The 25,727-nt window shown below is 48.7% G+C and overlaps 1 protein-coding gene across 4 annotated transcripts in view; it reads right to left on the reverse strand.

The window, feature by feature from the left end:
- The window catches only part of Ap3b2 (adaptor related protein complex 3 subunit beta 2), a 32,715-nt gene extending 7,022 nt beyond the window's left edge, over positions 1-25,693 (reverse strand). For 2 of the 4 annotated variants that reach the window (XM_063262713.1, XM_063262712.1), the window contains exons 1-15: positions 20,967-21,390; positions 16,895-16,970; positions 16,688-16,762; positions 16,276-16,371; positions 9,907-10,067; positions 9,483-9,549; positions 9,209-9,391; positions 8,841-9,124; positions 8,635-8,689; positions 8,199-8,270; positions 6,032-6,094; positions 5,582-5,714; positions 5,138-5,247; positions 3,915-4,091; positions 7-193 (exon numbers count right to left, since the gene is read on the reverse strand). In XM_063262713.1, the coding sequence (XP_063118783.1) occupies positions 7-193; positions 3,915-4,091; positions 5,138-5,247; positions 5,582-5,714; positions 6,032-6,094; positions 8,199-8,270; positions 8,635-8,689; positions 8,841-9,124; positions 9,209-9,391; positions 9,483-9,549; positions 9,907-10,067; positions 16,276-16,371; positions 16,688-16,762; positions 16,895-16,970; positions 20,967-21,208 (1,981 nt within the window). In that variant the 5' untranslated portion in view covers positions 21,209-21,390. Of the gene's footprint in view, positions 1-6; positions 194-3,914; positions 4,092-5,137; positions 5,248-5,581; positions 5,715-6,031; positions 6,095-8,198; positions 8,271-8,634; positions 8,690-8,840; positions 9,125-9,208; positions 9,392-9,482; positions 9,550-9,906; positions 10,068-16,275; positions 16,372-16,687; positions 16,763-16,894; positions 16,971-20,966; positions 21,391-25,217 lie in introns of those variants that run through there. The other 2 variants (XM_063262715.1, NM_001107532.2) reach the window with 2 other exon arrangements.
- Between the last annotated feature and the right edge of the window lie 34 nt (positions 25,694-25,727).

Here is a 25,727-nt window from a genome sequence, read left to right on the forward strand (position 1 = left end):
TCCCACCTTTGAAGGATGACTCCAAGATAGGGGCTGGCTTAGGGGCCAGGAAGAGCTTCTTGGCATGGCGGCTGAGGGCACCACCCTGCTCTGAAGGAGCGATGAGCTGCCGGGTGAAGCGGGCTCGATCCCGGATATCATAGTTTTGGTCGTACTTGGCCAGACTCAGCACATACTGGGTCAAGAGCTTGGTCTGAGGAGAAAAGAGGAGGTGACACCTCAACAGAGGGTGGGGGACCCAGGAGACTTGGAACAAGCTTTGTTCAGCCAACACAGCCAAGCAGAGCTTCTTCCCTTTGCATATCATTCAATTCCTCCCCGCCTGCCTCAGTTCTAGCTTCTCCATTTCAGCATTCTGGCTCTGACTTCTGCCCCCAACTACCACAACTGCGTTGGGCCAGCAAATGAAGTTGCCCTCTCCTCCCTGATGGTCTTGGACTCCATTCTTCCTCTAATTTCTGGTCCTCGCTGATCCAGGCCAATCAACCTCTTTATTCTGGCACTGTGCTATATCTGTGGCACCCAGGCTCCACCATCCTCAGAGAATCAAGACAATAAAGGGGGGAGTAAACAAGGGGCTCTTTGACAGAACTGTCAACCCACAGAGCAGCCGAGGGGATCTCAAAGATGCCAGGCTGTTCCCTGAAAGATTCTGACAAGATGGAAACCAAGTGTCTCTGCCTCTGAGGCTTGCTGAGCTCATACGGGGTCCACAGTCTACAGTGGAGCGGCTATATGTAAGGACCAAAAGTCTCAAATATCGCCCCAGTCCATTGCACTGGGTCTGTGTGTCAACCTGGCATGAGCTGGAGTTATCACAGAGAAAGGAGCCTCAGCTGTGGAAATGCCCTCATGAGACCCAGCTGTAAGGCATTTTCTCAACTAGTGATCAATTGGGGAGGACCCAGGCCATTGTGGGTGGTGCCATCCCTGGGCTGGTGGTCTTGGGATTTATAAGGCTGAGCAAGCTATGGTGAGCAAGCCAGTAAGAAACATCCTTTCATGGCCTCTGCATCAGCTCCTGCTCCCTGACCTGCTTGAGTTCCAGTCCTGACTTCCTTTGGTGATGAACGGCAACGTGGAAGTGAGCTGAATAAACCCTTTCCTCCCCAACCTGCTTCTTGGTCATGATGTTTGTGCAGGAATAGAAACCCTGACTAAGACACCCATGCTGCCTTTACATGATGACAGTGCCGGCTGCCCTCATTTCTGAAGGACTTTCTGTAGCCAAGTACTGTGTCAGGCGTCCCCCACTCTCCTGTCATCTCTGCAATTCTAAGGGCATAGAGAGAGAGAATCAGGAAGTGGCTTCTCCAAGGTTGAGGGGGCCAATAGGTACTGTATCCAGCATCAGAAACCCACCTGTCCCCTCCCTGTCAGTGCCTATGCCTTTGACCCAGATCTCTGTGTCTCCTGTGACAAAGATCATAAACCACCAAAAAGCTAACATCAGAGCACCCACAGGGACCAGGGACCAGCAAGACAGAGCCTGGGAATGACTTAGGTTCCAAAAATTTTTGATGATATCACATCCAACCAACCATGGCTCGAGTGTTAACCCTGCTGCCTATCAGAGCTGCCCCATTTCACCTTGGGGACCCCACTGGTTCCACTCTCATCTACACTATGTCCCCCACAGACTCTGATGCCCCCCACATTCACCTTCCACCACAGCACCACTCGCGATTCCAGCCCAATTCTCCTGATACGATGGGATCAGAAATGGGAACACGGGATGCGCCACTGCAGTGGACCACGGGCCTGCCTTTCCTGTCTGACCGTCTGAGCAGCAGACATTGTCAACGTTATGAAGATGCAGCAGTGGATTCGCTCCCTCCCCTTCCAGTTTAGGACAGTATCTTCTCTTACGGGCTTCAGAGGTGGCTGATAACAGACTGTCTCCTTCCCTTGCCTCACTCGAGAAAAAGCACTTAAAGACTAGATCCATCTGTTCACAGTCCCAATTCCATGTCAACAATTAAGGCAAGAGGCTGGTGCATGCGCTGACATACTGCAAAACTGTCTGTAATGACCCACCATCCTTGCTCACTCTAAAGAGCCATTCCTCGCATTGCAAGTCCAAATTGTATCATGTAACCCCACCTCACAATGTACTAAAATTGTCACACATGCGCTCTCGCTCTCTCTTTCTCTCTCTCTCGCTCGCTTATATCCATATAAGCACATAAAATAGATTAATTAGAGGTCGTTCAGGAACCTGTGAGCCATGTCAGTACACCAAGAACCCTAAAAGACCATCCAACTGTCAGGAAAGAATACTATGAGACACTCTCAATAACCCGTGTCAACATTCATGCTAACTGCCACCCAAGGTGACTATTCAAGAAAAGCTAAAGTACATACTCTACTTAACCCTATATAAATCCTATAGCCCAGACCTCAAAGCCCATCTCTGCTGGTGTCCGCGCTTGTTGTAATTTGTATGTGGCATGAGCAAGGCCCGAGACTTTGGAATGTGGCAAAGATAATGAGCATAGAGATGCATCTTGCCCTAGAGACACTGTCCCTTGTTGCCCTAGAGACACTGTCCCTTGTGGTTTAGGAAAATTAAGTGGCCACACTGGGAGGCTCACATAGAAGGAACTAAAGGCAGTCTCTAAAAATCGAGAGTTATCTCTAGTTGACAGCCAGCAAGGAGTCAGGACCTTGGCTAAAGTCACAGGCAATGCTGACTGCAGGTGAGCAGGGAAGTGAAACTGTCCTCAACAAAACCACCAGGTAAAAACCCAGCCTTGGCCTCTACTTCAAGGACAGCCTTGCACAACAGTGAACTGTCATACCAGGTTCCTGACCCACAAAACACTCAAAGAAAAGCCAGGTGATACTGGTGCACAATTTTAATCCCAGCACTTGGGAGACAGAGGCACGAGGAGCTCTGGAAGTTTGAGGCCAGCCTGGTCCTCAGAGTAAGTTCTGGGACAGCCAGTGCTACAAAGAGGAAACCCTGCCTCAAAAAACAAAAACATAAACACAAACAGAAAAGAAGAAAATAGGTATGTTATCTTAAGCCACTAGGTTGATAGTAACTCATTGTAAAGCTATGGGAAACTTAAAAGTATTAAAATGTGACATCACAATGCCTGTACCTAAGGCTCAGGGAACGTCTAGAAAAGAGGGCAGATGAATGAATGAATGAATGAATGAATGAATGAATGAATGAATGAATGAATGCACATGAAGTTAGCAGTGATGTCTATTCACAGTCCCAATAGTTGGTGGTCCTGCCTCCTTAGCTTGAGTCCCTGGCTAACAAACATCAGCCTCTCTGAATCAAAGTACCCATAAAGAAGTCAGTCGTAGGGGTTGGGGATTTAGCTTAGTGGTAGAGCGCTTGCCTAGCAAACACAAGGTCCTGGGTTCGGTCCTCAGCTCCGGGGGGGGGGGGGGGGGAGAAGTCAGTCGTTACTACCCACCATGACAGTGACAACTTAGTGCAGGCAGGTCCACCCAGGCTTATGAAGAACACGGTGGCCTTAGGACCCTGGCTTAACCCTAGGCACAGACAGCCCAGACATCAGCAAACTTTTGGGAAGAAGTACAATCCACGTCCCCTGGAATACATGTTCTCCCATCAATGCCCATTAGTTAGCTCCATCAGCACGATCACATCAAAACCCACGTTCCAGAGACGACAGATAAGGACGCTCTATAACTTTAAGACATGAACACTCAACAGTCTCACAACAGATTTTTCAATGGTGACCCCACTAGAGTCTCAAGTATACCTATGGACCCTGGGGTGGCAATGGTTACTTGGGAAGACTATCTACCTATCTTGATATACCTTTAACAAAAAGAGTTCAGACCTGTTGGGGAAAGCCACGAGAATGCTGCCCAGGGCGGCAACTCTTGGGGTCCAGAGAAGGCTGGTGGGGATGTCTCTCACTCCTTACCTGCTTTGAGTTAGTCAGGTACAGCTTGGCTGCCAGGTTTATGACCTGCAGCTTCACGATGTCCTCCTCTGCTGTGAAGGACTTGGCCATTTTTCTCAGAACATCAGGGGCAATCTTGGGCACATGCTCACAGTACTCTCCAATGAGCCAGAGGATGCTGGCCCGTGCCATGGGTACCTGTGCATACGGACAGGCGTTAGGACTAGAGAAAACATGTTGATGTGGCTGGGATGAACCGCCAGGGGAAGGGGATGGCAGCTTATGCTGGCCTATTGTCTTTTAGGTGCCTGAGGATGGAGGCGGAGGGGTAGAACAGATTAAAAGATGGACTTTTCATATGCAGCACCCCCTCCTCCACACGGTTTCGTTTTCATGAACAGAGCTGCCAAACAGAGTTCCTAAAGTTAGCCACGGTTTTCTAACTTTATTGCTGTACTGCCATGTCAGTCTGCCTGAATCTCCAGTAATGGCATTAGGGATATTTCAACCCAGCCTCACAGCAAAAACACAAGGGATTAATCAGTCAGCCATCCTTAGTCAGAGCGTTGGTGGGAAAACGGAATGGTGGGAAGGGCTAAAGAGCTCTGTGAGGGAGCCCATGAGGATAGTCTTGAACGTGGTCATGCAGTCTAACCTCTCTCCTTCTCCCTGAAGAAGGTCCAGTGCCCATTTGGAGTTTGATCTGGGTGAAGTTAAAGCACTGAGTTACAGATTCTTAAAGTCATGGGCACACAGCTAGAAAGATGGCTCAGAAACTAAGAGCACTTGCTGATCTTGTAGATGACCCAAGTCCAGTTCCTAACACCCACATTGGGCTGTGCACAATTGCCTGCAACTCTAGAGCCAGGAAATCTGAAACCACTGGATTCTACAAGTCACTGGCACATCTGTGCACATACTCCCCCAACACACACATGCACACACACACACATACACACATACACACACACACACACACACACACACACACACACACACACACCCATGAGTTTAAAGTAAAATAAATCTTTAAAAGGACATTGGCTGGGTGTTAGTAGTATATTCCTTTAATCCTAGCACTCAGGAGGCAGAAGCAGACAGATCTCTGTGAGTTCAAGACCAGCCTGGTCTACAGAGTGAGTGCCAGGACAGTCAGGGCTACACAAAGAAACCCTGTCTCAAAATAAACCAAACCAAAAGGAAAAACAAATATCAGGGGGATACTGTCAGGGCTGCTCCCTCACCTGGATGTTGTCTGTGAGTTTTGCCAAGTGTTTGATGATCTCGCCGTGCTGCGCTGGCTGCATTTGCAGCAGCTTCTTAATGACCACCACTGACTCAGCAACCACAAGCTCTAGGGGATGGGAATGAGAACACAAGCCCCAGACCAGTCAGATGGCCACACCCAGTTCTCAGGCAGCCCTCGGTTACAGCAACACCTGCACACTAACTGAAGCAGACAAACCAACAGGTTCACATTGTACCTAGACACGCAAGGGGATAACCACTGGCCAGCAAGGTCAGGCATGCAGGCACACAGACACCACCAAGACTGGACACTTCTAGGGGTTGGGGATTTAGCTCAGTGGTAGAGCGCTTGCCTAGCAAGCCCAAGGCCCTGGGTTCGGCCCCCAGTTCCGAAAAAAAAAAAAAAAAAAGACTGGACACTTCTCCAGGCAAACACTAACCATCACGGTTGGACAGAAGCTGCACCAAGCCATTGAGGCAGGTGTCACGGACTCGGCCTATGTTCGTTGCACATCGTCCGATGGCCTGGATCGTGGCCGCCACAAAGTCTTTGTCCATGCTGCGAATGTAGGTCTATGGACATCATGACACAGTAACATCTAGTAAGTAGTGACTACACAGTGAAGAGTTGAAGGGTGACCTTCAAGCAGACGAAGACTGTAACCCCCCTCGTATGATAACTCATTAAGCCTTGGGGGACAGTGATGTCTCCAAACCACATCCAGGGCCTAAAGCCAACAGAAGGCACTGAAAGGGGTCTAAGGAAACATTTCTCCAGCTTTGGGCTCTTTCAGAAAATGAGACCCAGCAGGGAAATTCTCACTAGATGCAGGGATCTGTAGGGCACCTCTCCGGGGCCTGGGAGCTAGAGGTTAGCCCGTAGCCTGTACCTGGAATTCCCGTAGAACAGTGGGGATGTTGGTCTCATTGGCCAGGTTGGTCAGCACTTCCAGCTGCAAGGAGAGGTAGAGGGGCAGAAAGTGGCCAGTGTGGCCAGCAGGTTTTCTGGGATTTTATTGCAAACAAACTTTACAGACTAGGAAGCAATACTCAGGACCGTTCTGCCCGTGCTTAGAATGACGAGGAAATGCTAGATCATGAACCGTCTTCAAAAACACAAGAAGGTCAATTTGCCTCCTCAGTGAAGTCCCTGACAAAGTACAGGTGAAGAAAGGTCACGCTGCCTCCTCCCTCCACGGAAAACTATTCCTTTGAGGACAGAAACCAAGGATGATCTGTGAATCTCTGGATGACCTGACCGTTCCTGCCTCAGAGTAATCGCAAACGCTGTTCCGTTTGTATGGAGCAGTTCTTCCCATTCCTGACCCTGTACTTAGGTAACTCACATCCGTTTATCAGGTCTCAGCTTGGAGTCCATCTTCCCAAGGAACGCTTCCTTGATCCAAATGATGGTGGCCCCATTCTAACTTAAAAAAAATTGTTTTTAATTTTCTGTGTATTGTTTTGTCTAAGCACCATGTGCATGCAATGCCCGCAGATGTCAGAGGAGGGCATTGGATCCTCTGGAACTGGAGTTACAGGTGGTCATGAGCCCGCATGTGAGGGCTAGGAATGGAACCCTGGTCCTGTGGAAGAGCAGCCAGCGCTCTTCAGCTGAGACACTGCTCCAGCCCTGATGTCTATTTATATTTCTCTGCACTCTTCGCTCTTGACATATTTCACAGATGGGTTTTCTCCATTTATCTTGGGATTAACTGCTTACTGCCTCTTTTGCCCCCCAACAAGACTACAAGCTCAATAAAAGCAGGATCTCTGACTCAGTTCCTTCACCTTGAATCCCTATGCTAACACCTGTTTGTTGCTGCTGTTTTGAGACAAGTGTCTCAAGTAGTCCAAATTGGCTTTGAACTCCATATGTGGCCAAGAATAATCTTGAATTTCTGATCCTTCTACTCCCACCACCTGAGCGACAGGATTATAGGCCTGTGCTACCTCATCCTGGTCATGGGATGCTTGGTATCAAACCCAAGGTCTTGTGCATATAAGCAAGGACTCTCCCCAGACCCCTTGGGTCCCTGGATCTAGTAACAGAAGTAGCAGCAGATGTGCTAACAAGTGAGAAAGTTGGTCACTGTTCGATGCCATCACTCAGTAAAAAGGCAATAGAATGGGAAAGGAACAGAGGCACAGGCTCTCAACACTGCCTGTTGGTGTATGTGTTCCAGAAAGTCTGAAGGGGCAGGTATGTGAGAGGCAGAACTGCAGAGTATGATGACTTCACACTAGTAACATCACTTCCTGGAGTCTACAATTTAAAATATAAAATGTAAGCGATACAGACTTTTGGGGGTGATTATGAAAATTAAGTTATTCTGGGAAGTGTCTGGTGCATACCACGCAGGCAGTTGTGTAACAGTTTCCTCCAAGACGGAAACATTCCACCCTGCTGGAAGCTCCTAGGGCAGGAAGGTAAACAACTCACAACAGCTTCAAGAAGTCCCTGAAACTGATCAGATTCTCTAGGCCCTGCCCTTCCACAGCAAGCGGATTAAGAGAGGCTGAGCTGCCAAGACTCAAAGGCAGCTCTAACTAAGCTGCAAAGTAGACTCTCTCAGCCAAGCTGAGCTGCAAAGACTCTCAGACCAGAGGAAGCAACAACCTGTGGAGCTGCCTGCAGGCTGTGCTGTGTGCTCCAGGTTCCCAGCTTTCCTGAGCTGTCCTCCATGCTGAGGTGGGCCTTGGTAATGCAGCCATTTTTGAGTGATTTCTGCTCCTGTAAGTAACCCCTCACTCCATACTCTTATAAGTAACGGCCCCCAAAAAAACCCTCATTGGTTCACCCAAGTTGGACTTGGGTAGTATCCGTACTTTGACTTCCTATCTGGGGTTAGTAGGCATGTGCTGCATATCCCCAGAAAAACATGTGTCAGGCTGATAAGCCAGGGGTAGTTTCCCACCACCTGAGCAAACACTTTCAGCCTAGAGATGTGCGCTGCTCCACAAAGAGGCAGGTGCCAATGTGTTCAGTATCAGTTAATCCAGCTAGTATTCAACCAGTTTAGCTGGAATCAGAGTCAAGCACAGTCTTGCACTCACCTTCAGGATCTTGATCTGGGTAGGATCCGTGGACCTAATGTAGAAGCTCTTCAAGTAGGGTTCAAACATTCCCTGGCAAGAGAGAGTATTCTTGGGGCTCTCCACCACAGTCCTAGATCTGCCTCTTCCAGAGACATCTGCCCCTCCCACCACAGACCCCACGACCCTTCAGCCTCAACGCTGTCATCTTTGCCTCAAGTTCCCCATCCATCTTAGATCTGACTTTCTCTTTAGGCACCGCCCCCCCCCCAGTGGCCCCTTCAGAATCTAGACCCTTCTGGTTTGCGTTTGGGACTCTTGAAAAACCTAGACCCTGCACACACAGGGTAATTGTAATTCCCCCATCTTTCCCTACAACCCTGCTCGTCCCACCCCAATTCCCACCAGCTCCCACAGAGCCCGCAGGAGCCAGAGCAGACCTTGAATGCATGCTCACCCTGCGCTTGATGGACATGGTGGCCACATTCTGGAGCACTACGTACTGCACCTCGCTGTGGAGAGGATGAGTTAGAGGTTTCTGAACCCCTCGGATGGGGGCAGGGGCGGTGGGTCGGGGAAGACGGGCTAGACAAAGAGTTGGGAGGAAGGAGCTGATGGGAGAAAAGCGGGATCTGGCGGCGGAGGGGGCGGGGCTTCCCGCACCTGTGGCTGCGCAGCAGGCGAACGAGAGCCTTGGCGATGACGCCCACCTCTGCCTTGGGCGCCAGGTGGAAGTAAAGCTGTGCCACCGCCATGACCACGGCGGCGCTGCGGCTCTGCAGTAGCGGCTTGGTGTTCCGCAGCAGCAGCCGGTGATCTGGATCCATTACATAGGGCTTCCGAGCAGGCAGCGCCGCAGTGGCCGCTTCCTCTGATCCAGGGCCTTTGGCCTCGTCCTCCTCAGAGCCATAGAAGGCCTTCTCAGGATTCTCCTCCAACAAAGACTCCTGAAAGAGATACGGCCGAGTGTGTGAACATCTTCCCTGGATGACCTCCCGCCCCTCCCTGCAGGGCTGGGGCCTCGCGCTTACGTTCTGCGTAGGGCTCAGGAACTGCGTTCGTGCATAACGCGTGAGCATGCTGATGATCACCACCTGGCCCCACTCCTCCACGTCGATGAGCAGGTTGCAGAGCTTCCGGTAGTTTTTGTGAATCAGGTCGATGCGTTCCGGACAGACCTCTTCAAAGGCCATCACTACACTGCCTGCCACCAGCTGGAGAAGCAAGGCAAGAGGATGTGAACGGGAAGGGTGGAGGACTCGAACCCTTCCCACCACTCCTCGTCCTGTCTTCCATAATACCCACCGTGGTCTTGTCTGCCAAAAGCTTCTCAATGACTTCTATCAGCTGGTCCTTCTGATCAGAATCCAAACTGAGGGAGAAACAATCGCTGGGAATGTCTTCCCTCCTGTCCCCAGGCTCCCCGACAGCTGCCCTAGCCATGCTTACACACACGTCAAGAGATATGAGTCCCAGGGTTGGGGATTTAGCTCAGTGTTAGAGTGCTTGCCTAGGAAGCTCATGGCCCTGGGTTCTATCCCCAGCTCCAAAAAAAAGAACCAAAAAAAAAAAAAAAAGAGATATGAGTCCCATCTTCGGCCTGTATTTCTCAGATCCCTAAACTAATACCAGATGAGAAGCAGCCTGCAAGACCGTGGTAAGGTCAGGGGTGGGCTGGGAGCATAGGAACCCAGGCCCCTGGAGGACAAAGGGCAAAGCTGGGGCACACCTGTAGAGTTTGGGGATGGCATGAGCAGCTGTTTTCCGAACATAGGGTGACATGTCCGAGGCAGCTTCCTTGATGGCTAGCATCATGATGGGGACTATGATGGGCACACGGATGCTAGAGAGAACACGAAGCGCGCTGGCCCGGATCAGCTGGTTGGGATCCTACAGGCAGAAGTAGAGACAGAGGCCTGAGAAGGCATTATGTTCCCTAATGGGAAGATCACACACTTTGGGGGATTACCATTCCTGGCTCCCATCATCAGAAGCTTCCCTACCTCCTGACCTCCTAACCAGGGCTAGCTTATGTCTGGTACCTTGGCGTCCTGCATAGGTTCCTCTGAAATTGAAGCATTTCATCCTGCAGGAAAGCTCCACTTCAAGAGCCTGAAGCTGGCCACATTGACTAGGCCCCTCCCAGCCAGAGCAAGCTAAGAGATGCTCTAAGAGATGCTCAGCTGCCAAGGCTCGGAGGTGCTAAGCCGCAAAGTAGACTCTCAGCCAAGGTAAGCTGCAAAGACTGAGACCAGACCAGCTGCCTGGGAAAAGCAGCAACCCGTGGAGCTGCCTGCAAGAGCTTTAGACTAGAGTCACTGGGAAAGCACACTGCAGCCTGCTGAGCTGCCTGCAGGCTGTGCTGTGTGCTCCAGGTTCCCAGCTTTCCTGAGCTGTCCTCCATGCTGGCTGGGGTGGCCTTGGTGATACAGCTGTCTTTGAGTCACTTCTGTTCCTATAAGTAGCCCCAATAACACTTATTGCTTCTCCATGCTTGACTTGGAGGGTATCCATACTTTGGTCTGTCATAGGCTTCCTATCTAGGGTGAGTAGATGTGTGTGTTGTGTCTCAGCAGGGACAGTGTTGTTGAACAACACTAGGGGCCATCACCTCTTGGCTCTGGATGCCAAAACCAGCGTGTCAAGAAGCAGCTTTGTTTCAGAAAGTGTAGAAAACTTTAGAACGTCCATAGCTTCTCAGAGACTTTTGCAGGAGCCAGCATCTGTCTGTGTCTGCAGAGCCTGCCAGATACACACTGCTCTCTTCCAGAGTTCATTGGTCCTCGCCCCTCCCCCAATAGCCTATCAAAAGTTGCCCTTCTCTAATATTTAAAACCCACACATAGGTTTCTCCTGTTCAGGTGGCATCCCATCATGCCTCACAACAGCGTGCATTCTCCTGCTCTGATCTCAGAGCTCTGCACTATTCTTCTCACACTGGTTATAAACCGATGGTTCTCAACCCCTGGGTCTTGACCGATTTCACAGGGGGTTGGGGGAGTTTCCACACGTCAGATATCATGCATGTCAGATATTTAATTATGATTCATAACAGTGGCAAAATTAGTTATGAAATAACCACGGAAACAGTTTTATGTTTGAGGGCCACCACATGACAGCACAGATTTGGAAGGTCGAGAACCATTTCTGAAAAAGCTCCTAATCCTGCAGAATGGTAGACAACAAGTGCTCTGGACTGCAACAGGAGGTCAGCTGTTACTCTGATTTCTTTACTGAACAAAGACCTACAAAACCAGGTGTGAACGTGATGGCAATCACTGGCGAAATCCTGGGGTTGGTTTTTAATGGTGTGGTTTAACAGCATTATTCAAAAAGCGGGAGTCCGTATTTTTCTTAGACAAATTGCATCACGTCAACCACTAAAACTCTGCTGGCTTTGTTTTACCTTTTTTTTTTTTATTTTAAAAATGATCGCAGGGGGTGTTGGGGATTTAGCTCAGTGGTAGAGAGCTTGCCTAGGAAGCGCAAGGCCCTGAGTTCGGTCCCCAGCTCCGAAAAAAAGAACCAAAAAAAAAAAAAAAAAATGATTGCAGGGACAAAAAAAATCCGTTTTCATTAGAGGAGAGGTAATTTAGGCTGGTAGATGCTATCATTGTGGCTCTCGATTTCAGCAAGGCATTCTGGGAGTCTTACCTAGCATAACATTGCCACTCTGTAGGTCTTTTTTTTTTTTTTTTTTTTTTTTGGATCTTTTTTTCGGAGCTGGGGACCGAACCCAGGGCCTTGCGCTTCCTAGGCAAGCGCTCTACCACTGAGCTAAATCCCCAACCCCCACTCTGTAGGTCTTTGATTTCACATAATCCTGTAAGCATTTTAGGAGCAGAATTTGGGCCTTTCTTTTCTTCTTCTTTTTTTTTTTTTTTTAGAGAAAATCTCTTGTGTACTGTATGAATGTAACACCTGTCCATTAAAGCTGGTTGGCCTGTAGCTGAGGCAGGAAATAGAAGGTGGGATATCCAATAGGCAGTAAGGATTCTGGGATAGAGCCAGGCTCAGAAGGATTGGACCCCAGATAGAGAGGAAAAGAGTCGCATATAACTAAGGACCAGATAAACAGCCATAAGGCAGAACTTAGAATATTATTAAATTATAAACCAGTCGGGGGTGTTGGGGATTTAGCTCAGTGGTAGAGCACTTGCCTAACAAGCAGAAGGCCCTGAGTTCGGTCCTCAGCTCCAAAAAAAAAATAAATAAATAAACCAGTCAGGGAACATGCCTAGCTATATGGCCTAGGTATTTGTAAATATATTTGCGTCTCAGAGTCATTATTTTCAGGAGCTTGGGGCTGGGAGGAAAAACACACACTTACAGAAAACTCTATGCTATGTATTTTATCTGTGTATCATCATAGCCCTTTACACATGAAGGGTATTAATTTTTTTTCTCCTTGCTTTTAGGATCTTCCAAAGTAAGACAGAAAAATGCTGGCTGACCATACAGTTCTATGGGTCCACAACTTAATTTATTAACAAAACTGATAACCTGGAGATGTTGTATGTATGCTACACACTGCAAGCTGATGCCATGCTCCAAATAACAGCTTACTGTTTGGGGGAAAGACACGAATTAAGGGACAAAACTGAAGTTGAAAGCTTTGCACTGGGTGTGGTGCGTGCAGTCCCACGAGTACTAGAGAAGCTGAGGTGCAGCTGAATGTCTGAAGCCTCCCTGAGCAACTCAGTAAAGCTGTGTCCCCAAATAAATAAAATAAAAAAAATAAAACGGGCTGAGGATGTGCGTGCACGAGGATGACGTGGGTGTGTGCGTCTTTAGCCTATGCACTCGGGAGACTGAAGAACTGTGAGTTATGGGCTAGCATGTACTACATGGCAAGTCCCTTTCTCAAAACACCAAAAGAAACAGGGTTGGGGGTTGGGTGTTTACATGTGAGGGGGCTGAGGATAAAGCACAGTAGCAAATTTGAGGGCCTGGATCAAGCTCCTGTACAGCAGAGGATCCTGGATCAGTGATGCTGTGAAACTAATTAAATAACACAGCGTTTCACAGGAGATCCCAGGGGTCACCCACAGAGACAGAATGACTGCAGTCTAGATTATCTGTTTGCCAACCACAGGGTTGAAATTAAAGTTGATAAAAAGAAAAAACAGAAACATGGCTTCAGGTTAGCTGATGAAAAGAGAACCTGGGCGTACACAGTGGTCCAAGCAGGCCCCAAAGTAAGTAATCCAGAAAAGAAAGCTCTGTGTGTGTTATGAGGCCATTCACAAAACAGTGCTGCCTTGTGTAGAAAGGCATAACCAGTCAGCGAAGGGAGAACACATGGGCCAGCAGGACGACTGCCGCCGAACCTGACTCTCCTGAGCTTCATCCCTGGGAGCCACAGGGTGGAAGGACATCTTCCGACCCACACAAAACATACATATAATTTAAAAAAAAAAAAGAGTAGGCATATACATATGAAAGGTAGAGGAGATAGACAAGAGACAAAATTTTAAAAACAAAATTTTAAAAATTATAGTACAGAAGTTTCAGTATAATGTAATAAACAATTAGGAAAGAAACAAAAGAGCCTGGTAGGGCCGGGTGGGGGTGACAGTGCTTTAATCCCAGCACTTGGGAGGCAGAGAAAGGAGGGGTCTCTGGGTTCAAGGATAGCCTGGTCTACAGAGTGAGTTCCAGGACAGCCAGGCAGCCAGGGCTACACAGAGAAACCCTGTCTTGAACAGCCAGGAGGAAAAAAAAAAAAAAAGGAGAGATGGCTGGAGAGATGGCTCAGTGGTAAGAGCACCAACTGCTCTTCCAGAGGTCCTGAGTTCAATTCCCAGCAACCACATGGTGGCTCACAACCATCTGTAATAAGATCTGAGGCCCTCTTCTGGTGTGTCTGAAGACAGCTACAGTGTACTCATATGCAAAATAAATAAATAAATCTAAAAAAAAAAAGACAAAGAGGTAGGTAAGCCTAGTGGGTGGCTCATGGAGGGGTGTGGTCCCTGCCACTGGAGATGTATCAGACTCGTTCAACAACAAAGGCTGTCAAACCACTGACCTCAGAACCAACCCATTAGCTGCCTATTTCTTTTTCTAGAATAAAAATTTATTAAAATATAACTATGTCCATTTCTTTAACACAAAATCTAACAATTGCATGTCTGAGACACCACAGCCTACAAGACCTAAATAATATTTGAACATTTTGTAAACAATTGTTCTGTAGAGTTTGAGGGTGTTTTTTGGTTTTTTTTTCATTAAGTTGGGCTAATTGAAATTTCTTACAGGGGGTAAGAGACAGATTATAGAAACTTCAAGAAATGGCAAAACATATGCTGCAGTTCCAGAATAAATTTTATAAAACGACATAATCTCGAGTCAAACGAGATTGCTTACCAATCTGAGGTGGAGCTCATGGTTTTGATTTGAAAGGTCAGTCTGGTATTTGTATGACATAAAGACAATCTGTTGACTAATTAATGTATATAAAAGTAACCATGCTTCCTACCCTTCCCTGAGAACAGACCGCCCACCCTTCCTGCCAGCCCAGCTGATTCATCCAGAGCCAAGAGCAGCAGCCCGTCCTCATTCTGCCCAGCAGCTACAGAAGTGTGGGGCTGTGAGAAGGATGAGGTGTACCCCAGGAGATGTGCTCACAGAAATCTGAACTGAATGTGTAGACAGAACAAGCGATCGAAATCATAATCAGAGATTCAAAACGACACAGGCACTGACGCGGAGGGAGACAGGAGGCTGCCCGTGTGTTCCATATAAGAACCTAAACCAGTCAGCAGGCGCCCAGCGGAGACCTGAGCATGAGTGCATAAATTCAACCCTAGGCCTCATACAGGAGGAGGAGGAAGGGGGAGGGGGGAGGGGGAGGAGGAGACAAACGAACAACCAGAGACATATTCACGGTTTAGTGAGGGGGTTTTCAGCCCACTGCCTCCTTCTAAAGTCCCTGGATCTCCACCATCCCTCCACTTAGGTAATTTCAATTTCTGTCTGACTCAGACTTCATTCTGCAGGAATAGATGTGATCTGGGTATTTAAAGGGTGATTTTTTTTTTTAAATACTCTTGTGTGTCTGCGGCATGGCAATGACCTCCTGTGCTGAAAAGCAGAAAGACCAACTCTTTCCAATTCTGCAATCACTAGCATCACTATAGAGGACGGGCTTCCCAGAGTCTTTGACATCTGCAGCGACCCTGGCAGCCAGCCTCCCAGGGGAAGACCAAGCTGGCTCTCAGCAAAACCTCTGCCCTCCCTAGCAGGTCACAGGCAAAGAGGCTTTTCATCAGAATTCTTCCTCAAGGGATCAGCATGTGATACCCTTCTATCAACAGACATGAGGACTGAGAGTCTCTACTGTCTGGGACTCAAATGATTCATACTGGGGACAACCTGCTGTTAAAAAAACAAAGTCTCTACTAAAACTTAGATTGAGATGTTATCCATACCCTTATTAGTAAGGCCACCTTTGACTCAGTGGAACCTTAAGACGTGACTGAGTCAGGAGGGCTCCAGATGAATGGATTAATGGCCTGAGAGTGGCTGTCTCTTGTATGTGTCCCTCCCACTATGTGACACCATGTGCCGCCTTGGACCATCTAGCTTCCAGAACTGTGAGAAGAATAAACTTATTCTTTACAAACTACCCAATTTATTACCTGGTTGTAGCCACAGAAAATGGATCAAGACACAGCTCTACCACAGGCATCTCGGGTGGAGTGACATGGACTCTGGGCACACAGTTTCTACCTTAAGTTCTGAGCGGTTTTTTGTTGTTTTTTTTTTTTTTTAAACTGGGTTTCAATGCGTATCCTGGCTGTCTTGGAATTCACTATGTAGACCAGACTGGCCTCAAATTCACAGAGATCTGCCTGCCTCTACCTTCCAAGTGCTGGGATTGAAGGTGTGCACTACCACCACCTGGCCTTTCTTCTACCTGTTCTTCTACCTGTTGAGGCCTCACAATGGTCCTTCCCTCTCCTCTGAACCCAATCTTCCCAACCTCTGCAAGTAGGAAAGGTCTCCAGAGCCTACGCAGTATCCACAGCTCCTGCCTGGCCCCACTCCTCCCATGCAGTTCCAGGGAAGCCCAGACCCTATGCAGACCTCTGACCTTTAGGCCACGCTGGAAAGTAGAGATGGACAGTAGAGCTAGGTCTTGCTGTTCCTCAGCATATCGGACCAGGTACACGTAGACCAGCTTCTTCACCTACGGGAGAGCAGGGGTCTTGGCAGATTCCCTAGCAGGGGGAGGGACCTTCACCTCCCTGGATGCCATCACCACCTCTCCGTGCAGCTGTGGTTCATGGGGTCAGAGTCTTCCAATAGACAGCAGCCTCGAGTATGTCCCCAGTCCTCAACCCTGATTCACATCCAGTTCAGGGACATAAGGACAGTGTCTTCTAGGTCAGGGACAGTCTGAATAGGTCAAGCCCCAAGGGTTGAATCCTTTCCTCCTTTGCCCTGGGCCCTGCTCGAGTTTAGTCCTGGGTTGGGACTGGAGATTGTTGCTGAATGGGGCTTACCTCTATGTTCTTACAGGCCACATTCTTCACCACTGCAGGGAACAGGTCCGAGGCATTCTTCCCCCGGGCGATCATCTGGGTGTTGGGTCAAATAGAGAAAGGAGGAGGAGGTGGAGGAAACACAGGGATTAAGGCAAGGCTCCATATACACGCAGGGTCACTGTTCTTGGCCCCCCAGACCTCGAACCCACGGGAAGCCCATCTTACTGCCACAATCCTCTTCATGGCCTCCAGCTTGAGGGAATCCTTGTTGGTGTCCAACATCTCTTTCAGGTCATCATGCCTGGGGGTGGAGGGTACAGAAGGTCAGATGAGGAAAGGGGGAGAGGCATGGATCACCAGGGGTGGGGCAAGACTCAGACCAAGTCCAGTCTGGAGTGGAACCAGAGCCAAGGAGTAGGGGCAGGGCATGGAAATGGGCAAACTACAGATTAGGGTTTCAGGAGAAACAAGTCGGCCAGCCACTATTATGGGCTGGATTGTGTTCCCTGGGGCAAAAGAAAGGATGTTGAAGTCCTAACCCCCTCCCCATGCCTCAGAATTCTTGGAAACAGATTTGTTAAGGATGTGGGCAGAACACACCTCAGCTGGTAAAGTGTTTGCCCCATGAGCATAAGGCCTGTGTTCAAGCTGCAGCACCCACATAAAGCCCGTGCGAGGTGGGAGGTGCCTGTGACCCCAGCACTAGGGAGCTGAGGACAGGAAGGTCTCTGGCACTCACTGGCCAGTCAGCCTAGGCTACAGTGGAGCCCAGGTCCCAGCGAGAGACCCTGTCTGAGAAAAATCTTAAGGAATGACACCCAAGGGTGACCTCTGGCTTCAAACACACACACACACACACACACACACAGACTCACCCCTTCATATATAATGGCATATATCCCCATAAAACAGTGTAAAGTGAACATATTAAGATATGAACAAACTAAAATATATTCACTACACTTTAACTACCAAACATTACCAGAGGTCTCCTATTAGCTGATTGATGAGCACAGCCTAAAAATATCACACTGCACATTGCTAGCCTGGGAAAGGAACAAAACTTTTTTTTTCCCATTTTTATGGAATACACACTACGTTGTTCTAAGCACCATAAAGTCAAAACCTCACAGGATGGACCATCACTAGTTAGGAATTACCTGTACTGAACTTAAATAGAGTTAGATGCCGTAGGTGGCTGGCTCCCTCGGCCAGTATGTCTCCTGCCTTGTTTGTTAGTTAAGTTTGAGACAGATCTTGATATATAGCCCAAGCTGGGCTCCTTCCTCGGCCTCATGATTCTCCTGTCTCAGCTCCTGGAGTGCTAAGATTACTGGCATGCACCATCCCACCCGGATCCTCTGGTGATCCCACTTAGAGCGACAGAGAGTCACAAAGAGAACACTGTAAAAACAACTGAATATTTTCTTCTGTAAGCCAAGAAGCATCAATGATTGCCAACAAGTCACTGGGATTTGCAAAGAATTCCCCTCTGGGTTTCTCAGGGCACATGGCCTTAAGAACACCATGATTTCTGGCCTGTTGAACTGTGAGAAAGAACGCTTCTATGCTGGGGTCTGGAGATGAATCTTGGCTGTTAAGAGGCTTGCTTGGCTTCTAAAGCCCTGGGTTCGATCCCCACATATCTCAGGCATGGTGGCCCATCCCAGTGCTCAGACACAGGAGGCAGGAGGTTCAGGAGACCTGTCTCCCGCCCTCCCACCCCCTAAAGTAACCCAGCTTGGGGTTTTTTGGTTTGTTTGTTTGTTTTGCTTTTGTTTCATTACATCAATCATGAAAAACCAGGATAGCTGGGCAGGATAGCGCACACCTTGAACTCTCACTCAGAAGGAGAGGCAAATGGATCTCTCTGAGTTCCAGGGCAGACATGGCTGCAGAGTGAGACCCTGTCTCAAAAACCAAACCAAAGAACGAGAAAGTCAGAGAGCCAGGGGCAAAGGGCCAAGGGTGCATGCATGAGACTAACCCATGTTCCAAGGAATCTAAGAAGTGTCCTTAGCTTTCATGTGCACATGCGCGTGCACACACTCCTGAGCACGTGTATAAGCCCAAGTAAATAAAACACACACACACATACATACATACATACATACATACATACATACATACATAGGAAATGACTTTTCTGAAGAGATTTTTTGACAGAAAGCCAAGTAAAAAGGGATGCTTTTCAGAACACAGGGCCCTTGACAGCTGGCAGATGACCAGCAGAAGGAAACTGCTCATGTTAATTGAAAATGCCTTAGCCTGGGTGGATGCCCCAAGGTCAGAAATTTTGTTCTCAAAGCAAAGAACATAAGACAACCACTTAGTCCCTCTCACTAATGGAATCGTAGCTATTTCTTAAGAAATAGTCCTTCCTGAATGAAGGCAGGCCCTTTAGACTCAGGATGGAAATAAAATGTTTAAGATCAGAAAATAAAACAAGACTTGCCAGGTCCCTCCCCAAAGTTACAGATCAGTGACCATCTCGGAGAAAAGAGACTTCCACAGGCCTAGCCAGGAGTATGGAGGGAGCTCCAGGATGCTGCTCCTGTGAGCTGTCAACCAGGCTGGGGTGGGCTTTTCAGTGATGTAGCCACCTCGGAGTTGCCCATGCTCTGGTAGATAACTGCTAGCCACACTCCTGAAACTCCCTGGTTCACTGAGCTGGACTTAGGTAGAATTGTTTCTTTGATTCCTTATCTAGGACGAATCTATATGTATTCACATCACTCCAGGAAAAGTCACACAGCACCCCCAAACATAGACCTGGTTATCATTACTCAGAGGTGTTGTGCTGAGGTGAGGACACATGCACAGACTATTTGGATGGACTTTGGCAGTACTGAGAGTCTTGGAAGCTGACAGAGATGGACGGCAACGTTGCCAGTGTGTAAGTGTGCACTGCTATACCCCTTCAAATACACACTCATAACTAACAATCAAGGACTTCTCACACGTACTGCATACACTTCCACCCCTGTGGATATGCCTATACTCCAGAGATAGAACCATATTCCACACACATCCCTCACAGACACAAATAATCATATACCTGAGACTTCAACCACAAACCCCAGAGAAACAAACTCACAGAAGCATACACGAGCAATACAGCCTCCCACCATAGAAGCACTCTCAATGCATAAAGCGCCAGACACACTTCACTTACACATCTATAATATATATGCTACAAGAGACCTCTCCCTATCTCTAACACCATCCACAGACATACACACCCCACACAGGCCCCACCCACCCACCACAGTCAGATCTGATACATATACAACCTTAATAAATTTGGTCACTTAAGATGCATTCACCAAAATGAGGGGATATGGAGCAGGTAGGGTAGGGCAATGGCCTGCAGTAGACAGAGCAGGCTCAGATGACTGTAACACTGGGCTCCCCAGAAGCTTCCTCACACCAGAGTGTCCTTTCCACACCCAAAATGTCTCAGGCGCCTGTCAAAGGCACACACCCCAGGGCATCCCATCTGTAAAACTACAAATGCATTTCAGGAGCTGGGTATAAAAACCAGAGCAGACGGAACTGATCTTCAAATGCCCACAACCCTGACTAGACCTTTTGGGGTGAGAAGGCCTTTGCCCCTTTCCTTTCTGGGGAGGGATGGACCTCATCCCTCCGTTGCTCCCTCTCCTCCCCCTTGCTTCGAGTTCCCAGGAGGCAGAGGAAGAGAGAGGTGTACAAGGAGGCCCTGAGGTCATGAAATATTCAAGTCCCAGTCGGATCCCTTTACTTTTCCAGTCCTTCCAACCTGACCCCTGACCTACTCTGGATTAGCAGACTTTCCTGATGGTGGCTAGAGCCCCCAGGTGTGTCACAAATAACCTAGAATCAATCACACACACACACCTCCCCAGTGGCCGCTGGGCTCCCTCCCCAAGTTACAGTCTACCACTCAGACAGACTGACTGAACTTGGACTGTGGGTTTTTGTTTTCTTCTGTCCGCACACTTTATCCTGAAACCACTGAGGACAGGGCTCATGAGGGAGAGAACAGTCAAGGTGGGACCTCAATCCTTGAAAGCTTTCCAACCTCCCTCCTCTCAGAGCTTCCAGGAAGTTAAACTCCTCTTATCCCCTGGTCATACTCTTCAGCCTTTGGGTGTCCTGAGACCTCTCCCTGCAGCCCCTTGAGCCTGGACACTGACCACCTAGTGCCCCTCTATCCGAGAAGCTAAAACATGATGATCTGGGCTAACAATAGCAGCTACCCATTCCCTGACTTTCTCAGCTTTCCCGGGGGTGGGGAGTAGAGGTGGGATTGTACCTTAGTGGCTGGCTCTGGGTCTGGCTTTGGCCAACCTCAGGACAAGGTCCTTCTATCGATGTTTCCGGGGTTGTGTCTTCCTCAGGAGCCTGCAGCCACCGAAGTTCCTCAGGCTTCAAGGCCTGGTACCAGGGTGGGGGCCCACCTTCGGGGCCTAGCACAGGACTGGAAGCCTCCTCCTGATCCGCCCCTCTGGCCCCTGGCCTCACTACAGTCCCCGGGAGCTGCAGGAATCGCTGCATCTGGCATCAGGTCCAGCACCAGGAGAGTACTGAGCTGGGACTGCTCCTCACTGCCCACGGCCACCAGAAGGCCCCGCCCTGAAACTCCGTAACCAGACACCAGCCTCCGAGGAGGATCCGCTTTCCCCTTCCGTGCTCAGAAGCAAAGCCACAGGAGGTACAGATGACTAGGGAGAGGGACTGAGCCCACCCCAGGCTCTGGGACCGAAAGAAGTTCAGGGGGAAGAGGTTTGGTGTTGTTTTCATTTGTTTTTTCACTCCAAATCTCATAGCCATAATGAATCTAAATTTTCTCAGAACCGTGTTTCCCTCCTCCCTAGAAACTCATACATTCCCCGCCCCCACCCCCACCCCTCCCCCCCTCCCCCACCCCGCTCATTCTGGCCCAGCCTCTTAATCCTCATCAGTCCTTCCAAAGCCACTCTTGACTGTCAGTTTGTAGGATATAGAATCATCTAAAAACAAACAAACAAAAAAAAAATCAAAAAACAAAAACAAACCTGTAGGCTGGCCTGAGGAAGTGTTTGGATTGGTCTAATGGAGGTGAGAAGGCCCACCCTAAGTGTGGGTAGCAGCATCCAATGAGCTGTACACTCCGATTAAATAAAAAGGAGAAAATGGGGGCTATAGAGATGGCTCAATGGTTAAGTTCTAGCAGCTCTTCCAGAGGACCCTGGTTCAATTCTCAGCACCCACAGGGCAGCTCACAACTGTCTGTAACTCTAGTTCCAGGGGCTCAGACAACCTCCTCTGGCCTCCCAGGGCACAGGCACAGTGCACTGCACAGACATGCATGTAAGCAAACAACCCATTGCACATAAAGACAATAATTTTTTTTTCTTTTCTTTTTTTTCGGAGCTGGGGACTGAACCCAGGGCCTTGTGCTTGCTAGGCAAGTGCTCTACCACTGAGCTAAATCCCCAACCCCAAAAATAATAAATTTTAAAAGATATTACAGCAGAGAGAGAGAGAGAGAGAGAGAGAGAGAGAGAGAGAGAGAGAGAGAGAGAGAGAACATGAAGCCTTATCCTCCTGGCTTCATAATTGAGGAAGGCCCAGCTACCTCAAACTTGCTCTTCTATTTCCCCCACTGTAATAGATTTCCTCAAACAAGGAGCCAAAATCCCTGCTTAAATTGCTTCTGTCAGATATTTGACCAAACGATAGGAAAGTAATTCCTTAAGTCCCCTTTGCCTCCCCTAGTGTAGGTCAGGACATCTTAAACACTTTCTACTTAGCATCTCTTTGCCTCTGAGAATTTTTTACATGATTCCATGTTTACAGGTATATAAAACAAGTATACAAATCAAGCATTTACTGGAAATAAATCAAAAAGAAATTTATTCTAAAACAATTCTTTGGGGTTAGAGAAATGACTCCGCAATTAAGAGGGTTTGAATAAAAGACTTGAGGTCAAGTCAGGCAGTGGTAGTGTACACTTTTAATCCCATCCTAGCACTAGGGAGGCAGGTGGATCTCTCTGGGTTCAATGTCAGTCTGGTCTACAGAAAGAGTTCCAGGACAGTGAGAGTCACACAGAGAAACCTTGTCTCAAAAAATCAAAAGACTAGTTCAGTGAGAGACCCTTCACCAAAGGAGCAAGGCAGAGAGTGACGGAAAAGAATATCCTCCTGTAGTTGGATGACATGCCCACCGGATCATATATATGCACATACACCACACACATACACTTCACACCCATATGCACACTCACATATGCATATAAAAATAATAAAAAGTTACCAAAAACAGTTATTTAGTACACATGTAATTTTACCACTCAGTACTAAAGCAAATTTTCATAGTAATGTGATAGAGATGTTTGTGTAACATTGTAATCTAAAGATATACTAATCTGATACATACTGAGGAATGATGGCAGGACAATATTAAAAGTCTTTATTTCTGTAATTAAGTCTTTATGTTTCCCTAAGAGCAGATCTTGTGTGTACAGTTGGAAGTGCTGTAGTTTATAACATGTCAGTCTCCAGGGATAATCTCCGGTGTCCACCAAGGTGTGTCAGGTAGCGTCAGTGTTAGGTGTGATGGAATCACAGTTTCAAAGTGCAAATGTTATTCGGTTAGACCCAGAATAGCAGTGAAGTGACCAAATGCACTGTAAGTCAGAAACCCGAGTTCCATCGTGTGTTTTTCATTCATTTTCCATTTTTGTGTGTTCAGTGTCCTCTAGTGTTGCCAACGTTTTTGTGAAAACTGCATTGAATTAACAGGCCCAGTTGGGACCCACAGTCTGAGCAGCTTAGATTTAGGCCATCCCCAGGCCCAGCTAGTTAACTCTGACATCTCCTTCTCCTCTCTTGCTCAGCCCAGGTCACTTTCAGTCTTGTCAGTCTTGTCAGTCCAGCCTGAGATCCTTCTAACATACAAGCCTGGTGACAGCCCCTGCTTAGAGCCCTCATCCATTCTAGTGACTTGCAGTGACTCTAGCCACTCTGTGCCGACATCAGAACTTACACTGTTGCTTTCCTCGGTCCTCTGGGATAGGAAATATAAGTGAAATATGCTTATTTATTTACCTACTTATGTGTAACCCTGGCATGTAAATGAAATGTTTGTTTGTTTGTAGCCTTGGCTGTCCTAGAACTTGTTATATAGACTAGGCTGGTCTTGAACTCAAAGAAGTCTGTTTGCCTCTTCCTCTGAGTGCTTGGATTAAAGGCGAGCACCACCACGCCCAGCTGTACCTTTTACAGCAATGGAGGTTTTATTAAATGTTATAGAGTCAGCCCAGTCTCCATCTCCTTTGTCTCAGGTGTACTCTTCCCAGGAGAGGCCGGCCAGCTCTGGGGGCCATGAATTCTGGACGAGTTCACAGCCTAACATCCGCCTAAGATCAAAGTATGTACTCATAGCGACATCCTGTTCTCAAAAGATGCACTTTACTTTTCGGTTGCATGACTTTTTTTAGGATTTATTTATTATATATAAGTATACTGTAGCTGTCTTCATGCACACCAGAAGAGAGTATCAGATCCCATTACAGACAGTTGTGAGCCACCATGTGGTTGCTGGGAACTGAACTCAGGACCTCTGGAAGAGCAGCCAGTGCTCTTAACCACTGAGCCATCTCTCGGGCTTGTTGCTGTTCACAGCTGACTGGGCACGTGAGGCCTAGCACTGACCATGCAGAGTGAGGAACGGTCACCCTGTCGTTAGTAATAAAAATCCAGTGGGATTCCCACTGACTGCACCTGCTGGCTTGACACCTCTCCGCAGAAGTATATTTTTGCTTGCCCCCTTGTCCTTTGGATTGTGTGGTCATTCCCTGAGACCCCAGACCCATTTCTAACCTTCCTCCCTGAAACACTTCCTGACCCTTGAATTGCCAGGGTTTCGTTTTTGCTCCCTGTTGGAGCAATCTGTTGGCTCCTGTTTACTACTCTGTTATGTGACTAGCAGGTCCACAGGCCTTCAATAAACGTGCTATTGAATTTATAAATGAATAAATGAATGAGTCAAAGGTAAGAAACTGAACCATAACCAAACCAAGTAGGGCTGAACCATAGGGCAATGCGGGGGTGGGGGGGTGTGTGGGGGGGGGTTGGGGAACAGAAGTGAGAATGAGGTGGAAGATGGAGAAATGAATTTGCAGGAGCCAGTTTCTCAGTCTACATCCAGGGCCGGCTTCCTGGAGTAGATCAGACTCAAGCTTCAGTTCATCAATTCAGACCCCTCCCCTACGGAATTGGGTTTGGGGGTTTTGTTTTGGTTTCTCTTTGAACCAACCGACCCAGCGAATAAAAGGCCGCAAAGAGTAGACACATCCCCGCAGCTGTTCCTTAAGAAGCCCGCCTGGCTGGCCCCTCCCCCACCAGCCTCTGGTTCCCCCCCCCCGCCCCCTCCCCCTTATAGCTAAGGGCGAAGTGGCTCGGCTGCCGGAACCCCGCGGAGCGTTCAGGGCCGGTCGGCTCCACTGGGCCGCAGCCTCTCAGGCGCTGTCCATGGTGCCAATGCGCCAACCGCACCCGGCCAGCGCTCGCTAGCTCACCGCTTGTAGTCCGAGGAGAAGATACCGCCGCTCGCCGGATCGTGGCCATATTCCGGCTCCCCGGGGCCGGCTGAGCCGCCCTTATCTTCGCTATAGGCGGGAGCGGCCGACATGGATCTGCGCTGAGGGGTGGCTGAGAGGCCGGGTTGGGCTTGGGCCGAGGAAGGGGATGCACGCCTAGCTCTGCTGAGCTGCAATCTGCGCGGCGGAGGCAGCGCGCAGATTCAGCAATCTGGGCCGAGCGCTAAGGTTCTTAAAGGGACCGGCACCACCCGCGGAGTGCAGGGTTGGAGTGAGCGGACAGAAGACGGAGGAACAGCGCCTGCCCCGCCCCAGTGTCTCAGAACTCCCAGGCACCCGTGTCACCCTCCACACTTAAAGCAACTGCAAGCATCTAAAGGTCCCTCACGGTGAGCGAGGTTGCTGGTCTGATGACTGTACAGTCTTTAGAGGGATTCGGACCTCTGGCCACCGCCCTCCCGGTCACCTGACCTCCAGGGGCCTGCCCAC

This window comes from Rattus norvegicus, chromosome 1 (assembly GCF_036323735.1).
Source record: "Rattus norvegicus strain BN/NHsdMcwi chromosome 1, GRCr8, whole genome shotgun sequence".
Lineage (NCBI taxonomy): Eukaryota > Metazoa > Chordata > Mammalia > Rodentia > Muridae > Rattus > Rattus norvegicus.